This window comes from Aplysia californica, unplaced genomic scaffold, assembly GCF_000002075.1.
Source record: "Aplysia californica isolate F4 #8 unplaced genomic scaffold, AplCal3.0 scaffold00040, whole genome shotgun sequence".
Classification (NCBI taxonomy): Eukaryota; Metazoa; Mollusca; class Gastropoda; order Aplysiida; family Aplysiidae; genus Aplysia; species Aplysia californica.
Window position 1 is genome coordinate 1990455 of NW_004797310.1, and position 8959 is coordinate 1999413.

At 38.1% G+C, this 8959-nt stretch overlaps 1 protein-coding gene across 1 annotated transcript in view; it reads right to left on the bottom strand.

Annotated features, from left to right (window-relative positions):
- The window catches only part of LOC101845904 (ankyrin repeat domain-containing protein 29), a 48283-nt gene extending 40796 nt beyond the window's left edge, over positions 1-7487 (bottom strand). Inside the window, exons 1-2 of the mRNA XM_005092083.3 lie at positions 7317-7487; positions 2551-2661 (exon numbers count right to left, since the gene is read on the bottom strand). Of these exons, the coding sequence (XP_005092140.1) occupies positions 2551-2661; positions 7317-7328 (123 nt within the window). The 5' untranslated portion in view covers positions 7329-7487. The remainder of the gene's footprint in view (positions 1-2550; positions 2662-7316) is intronic.
- Positions 7488-8959: the final 1472 nt, after the last annotated feature.

The window sequence follows — 8959 nt, forward strand, 5'->3', positions numbered from 1 at the left end:
GAGAGAGAGAGAGAGAGAGAGAGAGAGAGAGAGAGTGAGTGCAGTGTTGTGTCGGGGGTGTCGCCCACAAAAGGAGTAAGAAAGCGTATTTCATTATTTGCACTTGTGTTTTTAATTCCGTAAAAGTTTTACGGCGCTGGCAACTACATAATAAAAATAAGGTCATATGAATGTTGCAGATGAGTGCGTTCTGAAGCGAAGATTATAATGTGTGTATAGTTTAGTTTTAGAAAGGTTTTACTGCGCTCGAAACTATATATATATGTATTTATATGTCATATGAGCGCCAAAGGGTGGATGTCAACAGAGAAGTCCAAAAGGGGAATCAGGCTTGTAACACCTCACTTGCCCCAACAGCACAAAGTCAGCTTCGACTATCAAGGCATCTGGGAAATAGCGGTTCAGAAGTGACAAACATACAAAAGACGAAGAGAAAAATGACGATAGTAAGGATGAGCAAAGAAAAAGCAACAGTACCCTCATTGTTGTTCCGACACAGTATGAGTAATAATGAGCATGCCATTGATAAATCAGCCCATTTACAATTCTACTGTACATAAGAACATTATATCCCCCCTTTGGGAATGGCCTAAACTGTGAGTAGTGTGAGTGTTTCTCTGTGGGCAATTAAAGTACAGCGCCTCCACTCAACATTAAATACCCCACTTAAGTGTGGTCTGTGTTGCTGTATGTATTGTATTACATTTTTTGTTGTTGCTAAACCACACGGACAAGATCATTTTTTTGCAACAGTATAATTCGTCTCGTGACCAACACATTTTGCAAAGGAGAATACAATTCTTACGCAAAGTAGAAGAAATAAGGATTAAGGTGATCACTAGAACAATAATGCATAGGCCTATGCACCATAATGGGCTGACAAAAATCCATAATGATGCTCTTGAAACACACACGAAGCAAAATGTCAAAAAGAACACACACACACAAATATATATATAATAGTCTTTTGAACTGGAAATAAAAGACCAACTTTTTTTTCTTTTTCTTTTCTTTTAGTAAAGAGAAGCACTTCGAAACAATAGTAATGGTCATTTAGCTGCGAAAAAGTAAGACAGGGACGCAAGGACGCATACATATACATGTATTTATATATATATTCTACATCCTCGCGTCCCCGATTTATCTCTGTTTATATAAGGCTTAGTTCCCAATCTAGACAAAAGCCCACCAACGTCTACCCTAAGCCTGTACACACAAAGGATTAGAGAGTGTTTGTACAGTACACAGTTCCTCGTTAAAACAAAGAAAAGGAGAAAGCAATGAGCTCATCATCTATAAACCCAAATACATTTATAAAGCTTCTATTTTGACTGGACTGAGGTAGGCCTACACCACCCTCTGAACACAATGTGGGCCACTTTGAAGGCTGAATATGGACCCCTTTGATCAGAATGACATGATATTAAGGCTAATTTTGTAATTAACTGTGTCACTGTGGGAAGCATTCTGGTTGAGATATAAAGGCACATTATCACTTAGTTTGGCTGAGTCTCTGGTTGACTCAAAAGAGTAGAATTGTCACCGAAAGAGCTAACACTTTGCAAGCACTTCAAATCCAATGTCTTATTTTGATGTACATAAGTGGAGATCCCTTCTAATCACTTAGCATCATAATGTTATCATACAGTTTCTATCAGAACTAAATTGACCAAACGCTAATGGGGTGTACACACAACAAACTTTACTTTTACTGTTTTCTGAGCATACTTTTATTTTTAAAAATAGATACGGTAACAAGGTTCTGATGATAACAATGAAACCTGGCTTATACAAATTTACTTTACAAAAGTGTACTGACAAGCTATGTTCTTTGTTATAATATAAATAACAAAATTGAAAAAGAAAGAACCATACGGAAGGGAAGAAATTTAGATCCTCTCTCTGTGCACTGAGTCTTAGGGATGTGGAATGAACAGGCAGACGAAAGAAAGAAGTCAGGAGCGGGATAGATCGAGTTACTTTTTAAAGCAGGAAGAGACAAAAATACAGTTCCTAGGACACTTAAACCCAATTAATAAAAGACCTTGCTCTCACTGGGAAAATAGAAGGTAAAACAGGCGGAGGTAGACCAAGAATAAATTATTTTATTTCTAGAGAGTTTGAACTGTCAATGAGAGACAGGAAAAGACTGGGATAAAATAAATATATATATATAACATTAGATACACATAGCTTTTTTGAGAGCCCCCAAGCAGAGAAAATAGTGGCGAACAATGATTGTCGATGTCTGTTTCAGATTTGACATTTGAAGGAGAAGAACTTGAGGCCCAAGCAAGTTACTCAACTGCAGAGATGTGAAAGACTCTGTGACAGACCTTCACAGAGATACAAGAAATAATCACTCTTTTACTCTGGAAAGCTCTTCACAGACTGTTTACAGTTACTACCTGCTACATACAATACTCAGATATCTTTTCACAGTAGTGATAATTATTCTAAATGATCCTGACATCATCCAAAACGGCTTTACAAAATAGAAAAAATGTTTTCAACAACATTTTTCAGTTATTGTAACAGGCATGATCCTACCTTGTCTTTACAATCCACATGAACACGTCCAGAATCCAGAGTCTTTTTCAGCTGGTCAAGGTTACCCTGCAGAGCAGCCAGATGCAGCTGCTGGTCAGATGGAGTTTCTTTCTGCAATTCAAAAGTTAAAAGAAATAATTAGTTTACTACAGCAAAAGATATAAAATTTGATCGATTATGAAAATCAAACTCTTACAGTGCAGCCTCTCTATAACGACCTTCGATACAACGACATCCACTGAATAGCGACCTGATTTTTTCTTTATATAATATATTTTTTCGTTGCCTTTCTATAACGACAAATCTATATAACGACATGTTTTTTTTCTGTTCTCGACGATGTCCTCATAGAAAGGCTGCACTGTAGTTTCATTTTCCATTGATTTGTTCGATGCTCGCAAAAAAAGCACTCTAATTTCTTGGAATAGATTGAGTTTTACAAAAAATGAGTCAAATTTTTTCACTGAAATTGAATTACAAAGCCATTTACGTAGTAAAAAAAAAAACGGGCAGTTATTATGTGAGAAGTCTTTTGAACTGGAAATAAAAGAATAACTTTTTTTCTGTTTCTTTTCTTTTAGTAAAGAGAAGCACTTCGAAACAATAATAATGGTCATTTAGCTGGAAAAAGTAAGACAGACAGACAGAAACAACAGAGGGAAAGTAAAGAAGTAGGACCTACCAGAGGTGCCCTCCAACCTCCCGCAGGAGCCAACTTACTCAACTCCTAAGATTCAGGTGGGAAATGAAAAACAAAAAAAAATTCTTTGAAGGTATTTATAAGACTTATGAATTCATTAAAAGAGTGAACTGGTTAATTGGTATCCTTTTATAATATGATTATCCATGATTATAGTATATATATATTATATGAATAAAGAGAATATAATTGAACATCCCATTAGGATTGAACTGCCTGCCCCTTTTTTTTTTTAAATGGGGACATTGTCGGTCTGAAAACTGTCACTTTAAAACTTTCTTCTTATGTTCCCAGAGTCACCAAACTATGGCCAGCTGCAAGATCCTGTCTGTGAAGTCAGTTTGTGGCCTGCCACAATGTCACCATATATTTGAGAAAAAAAAATTCTCAGGCCCTGCTTAGTAATCATTATTCTAGTAATTGCCTGTGACTGTTTATCATTATAGACCTACTCTATTTCTTTGGTCATGTTCAGTACTTAAGTACTACAGATTTATTACTCCATACTGATCTCTCAAGACCTAAATCTTTAAATTTCAAAATGAAAATGTTCTGATATAGATAATAGTTTATAAATACCTTGGCAACCTTCACATTTGCATGGATATGGGGTATACCAGTGATGTGTATGTCACAGGAAGAAAGGAGAGTTTCATGTAATAGAGCAATGTGGATTTTCCTTTCTCATACAAAATTTTCCTCGATAGTGGGTTTTTTTTTTTCTTTTCCAAGCCATAGAAATTTGCTTGAAGAATATAGAAGTCCATAAGCTTCTCTTTTCCATTAGAAGTTGTAGGGGGTGTTTTCTCTTATTTTTCCATTTTCTCTGTTTTCTGATTTTCTTTTTCTTTCAATAACAATCCACCAGGCCAGCTTGGTTGCCCACTAAGACCTGGAGAGGACCTTGATTACTGAGGCGGCGTCTCAGCTCGTATGGGATTCTGTCATTTATGAATAGCATCTTAAACTGGTTGTTCAGTGATTTTCCTTCCATCCCAGGGTAGGAGATAAAAGCAGTGGCTGTAGGTGCAATGCCACAAGAACAAACAAAGACCCAATTCTATCACAGAGAGATCATATACAAAAATGAATGGGTATGTTGGTGTCTGTTGCATTATATTGAGAAGTTGTTTGAGGAGATAAAGAAGGGAAAGACGCTAAAGAGCATAGAGAACTTTGCTGTGTGTTGCTGAAACACCTCTGTCCAATAAAAATAAATAAATAATTTAATAGTAGTAATAATTTAAACAATTAATTGAAAGTTGGATTCCCCCACCCCCTCCCAGAGCAACCAAGTCCTTTCATCCCCAAAGATGGGGGCAGGAGAAGGCATGGCAAGTCCCAGAGGGTTAATGTTGTCAGCAAGCAAGATGCAAATGGTCTCTGCACCTTCTCCGCAGTCATAGAAGGGCTCTCTGATAAATGCATGCTTAATACATGTATGTAGCTGGGTATTCCCTATCTATGTAAGTCTAAGTTAAGTCACATCCAGTACAGTGCTGACAATGAACCTGTGCTTCCCACCCCACCAAAACCCATCCCAACTTCAGGTCAAAGACAGGTAGTCGATGGAGAGAGGAAAAAAGAAAAGTGATAATAATTTAACAATAATATAAATAATAATAACATGAAATAAAATAAAACAACAATAGGAAAAGAGTAAAATACAGTAAAGTAATATAATATACACATGTGTCCCTTTTTGGGGTCACCCCTTGACACGTTAGCTTCCTCTTTTTCTCTTCCTGTTTGAAGAGTACAAATCCCCCCCCCCCCCTCCCACCACCACATAGAGGTGGGTCTATTTGGGGGGGGGGGGGGGGGTGGGAGTCTCGGAGAAGGGCGAAAATTCTCGGAGATCCCGCTTGCAAGTTGGGCATGTTAAAGATCCCTTGGTGGTCCTAAAATCGATGGAGTAGGCAAAATTCAAAATTAATTCCCACCAAAACTGAAAATACTCTAGTCAGTATAAAACCATAGTACCTTCGAAATCGGAATATGGCTGCTAGGGCCCTATTAAGTTGGAAAACGGTCGCATGTATACACGTAAAAATCATTTACCCTGCAGGTCGAAGAACCAGCAGTCGACTACTCTTGATATAGGCAGGGGAACGCAAAGAAGAAGAGAAAAATATCACACAAAGGAATGAGTAACAAGATAAGACCCGAGGTTTTAAATGCAATTTGGTTTAATAGCTGACCAGAGGAACAACGAATGTTCATCATCATAATGTTAATAGAGAGGGGCGTTGAAATGCTGAAAGATCTTTTTACGGTTCATTGGCTATTCCAATGGGGTTTTTTTTACAAAGTAAGGCATATGAAGATTTCCAATTTATCATGTGTAAAACCATCGAGAAATTGACGGCCTTGGTCATCAGATACTGACAGAAGTGCAGGGAAGCAGATGGGGACTGTAATAGCAGCTCTACGTCTTTCCACCCTGATGGAGTATAACGATGGGATTTCGCTTCATTATAAAACAGTCTGGCGAGGACGTCTGGTTTTGATCTTGTCCACTGAATCAGTGACGCAAGTGTATGCTGTATTGCTGGCATTTGTGACTGAGACTATTGAAATCATGCTAATAAAGCAGATTTTTCATCATCAGTAGTCACATTAAAACATTTAATTAGTTCTTTCCAGGGCAAACGGATCATGTGCGCTGATATTCTTTGTACTTGAACAGTAATTTCCCGTTTTCTCTAATTTTGAATGTTTAAAAAATATATAAAAATTTGAGTTTACTGTCACATCTGGTTGCTATACCGTTTTGAAATGCGTGTAAACAAAGCAGCATCACATGACCTCAAAACGACAGCTGATTGCTCATCAGGGTAGACAGGGGGGAAACAAGTCTCAGATACTCCACCCTGATCTCTAGTTTTTTGTACTCATTGGATTTGTTGGTTTTCCCCTTGTGACCTTTTTCTTGCCAGCATTTAGACAGACTATGATGGTCTTAAGATTTCTCCACATGATGAAAACACAGGGCTAGGTCAAGACTAAAAAAGGCCATGAAACGCTCATTTTCTCCAAAAAATTGACATCGTTGGTTTTCCCCTAGGCCTAGCACCCTTCATATATGCATGTGTACGTGTAATATGCAAAATGTGTGTGAAAAGCGGGAAGTGCTGTGAACAATTCCATTTTCATTTGAAGAAGAAAAGTTTTTTAATCTAGAATCTCAAGATCTAGATCTAGATCTAATAGAGATCTAAGATCTAGCCTCAATTGTTGTGGAAAAATATGACTTCTAAGTTTTAAAAACAAATTGATGCAAACAGCTGTGCAAGTATGGGCACTATGGGTGACAATGCTTCAACTGTTAAAAAGATACTTTTAGGATTTAAGTTGCTGCGGCCGGCACAAATTTTTGACTGCACTAGATAGATCTAGAGTCTAGATCTAGATCTAGATCTAGATATCTGGATCTAGATCTAGATCTATAGTATAGTCGATGGGGCTGATGGCTGGTGGAACCAGCTGGGGCATCTTGTCCAGGTCAAGAGCTGAGAACACAAAGTCTAAACTTTACCACGAAAAACCAGAATCTAGATATAGAATCTAGAGTCGGGAGGGCTTCCATTACGGTTACCAGCGAACACCCCAAAATCAAATATACAGAAGAGACCTGCTGATCTATATTATCTATCTCTAGATCTGATCTAGATCTAGATCTAGATCTAGAATCTAGATCTAGATCTAGATCTAGATCTAATATAATCTAGATTAGATCCAGATCTTAACCCTAACCCTTGGGATGTAAGACCCAACTGTTGATGGGACTAGATTCTAGGTCTTACACACATGCATTGAATGAACCAGAAGCCAGAGAAAGACATCGAAAGGCATCGACCGACTTACCAGTCTCACAGCATTGCACCGAGTGCATCTGTACTGTCACTACTGCACTGTTGTCTAGTAATGTCTAGTCTAGGCCTAGATCTACACAGTCACAGTCACTGCTGTCTTGCAGTGAGTGTAGTGTAGAGATCCAAGATTTCTATCTCTTCTATCAAAAATCAAGCCAGAGGTTTTAGAGTCTAACTAACAATCTCCTTACCTTCAAAGACATTGCTTGAGTAAAGTATATCCAATGGTAAATAAGAACAGTATCCTATTCACAGCGAAGCATCACCACTGCAACAGTTGTAGAAACTGCAAAACAAACACAAGTTTCAGAAATCAACACTGCAGAACAGGACTTCGAGACCGCAAGGAGAATCTCTCTGGGGGCTGGGCACACATTGAAGAGTTCCGAACTCGAGTAGAGAAACATTCTTTTCAGGGGAGGCTACTTTGAAATCTTTATTGGGAAGCAATGATCACGTTCTAACCTCCCCTAATTAATAAATACAAAATTAATGGCCCTAGGCCTAATAACAAAACATTCAAGGCCAAATATGAGGAACATGGTACCATAATAAAGCAGTTAAGGGGTAATCGTTATTGTCGTCATCATCATGATTTTGACATCTCTGGAAGGAATAGTAGCTTAGATCTACTTTTTTTAGAATCCACTATTGAAAATGAAGAAGTACTGGCCTGTAGGCTTATTCCTTTTCACTGATAAAGCAAACTGAGATGGTATGGGCACATAATAAGAACAGGACTTGCAAAGATGATCCTGTAGGGCAATGAACTAGGAGCGAGAAGGAAAAGCAGACAAAAAAAGATGGGAAGACATTAAAGCAATGAACAAAATTAAAGTTGTGTGAAGCCTTTTGAAAGGCTGAATTAACAGAAAAGGATGGAGAAAAGTGGTGCCCGGTCATCCTTGGTGCCCTAACTGTCATCTGGACTAAAAGATAAGTAAAGTAAAGTAAAAAGAAAGAAATATACATTTTGTCTACAAAAAATGCACTTCCATTCACGAACAAAACAACCAACGCCATGGCTTTGAAAAATACAAATTCAGGGGAAGTAGACAGCTTTTTATTTATTAGGATTCTGTTAATACAGATTTACTCCCCTTTGGTTAGAAACCACGGGCGGGTAAGGACCCTGTTAAACCCTATCCGTACGCCCTAGGGTCATTTTGTACCCCCGGGGTTGTATTCTTCACATTCTAGAACACTTCTAGTACGAAGATCTCTTTAAAACTTTCAGTATTTCTCAAAAAATGATTTTGACAGACTGCTATGTAAAGCGTACGGAAAGTGGTGGCACAGTTTCCCACGTCGCATGGATCAAACAAAATAAAATGGTTCGTTCCGTACTGAACCAAAACTGCGTCAGATTGCAGTCTTTGATATCAAAATACAACTATAAGATTAATTAAGATTGCCACAATTTCACCCTTATATATTGATAATACATGTAGGACATCCCTGTTTCACACTCTTTAGTTTCGTTTTAGTAGAGGTTTAACTCTTTGAAGTCGCAAGTTTTTCCCCAAAAGAGAGAGAGAGAGAGAGAGAGAGAGAGAGAGAGAGAGAGAGAGAGAGAGAGAGAGAGAGAGAGAGAGACAGAGTAGGTAGTTGGCGGGTGCTCTGGTGTGGTTTGCTTCTTCTTTACTATCAATCATCTATCGTCCTTTTCTCCCCTTCCTCTTTTTTATTTGTGTTACTCTCTTATAACACCTCCACAAAATTCTACACTTAGAATTCTGTGAACGCCTCTAATCTTCTGTCGCTCATATGACCTTATGAAGTTGCGAGCGCCGTAAAACCTCTACTAAAACTAGAGACACAGACACAGAGAGAG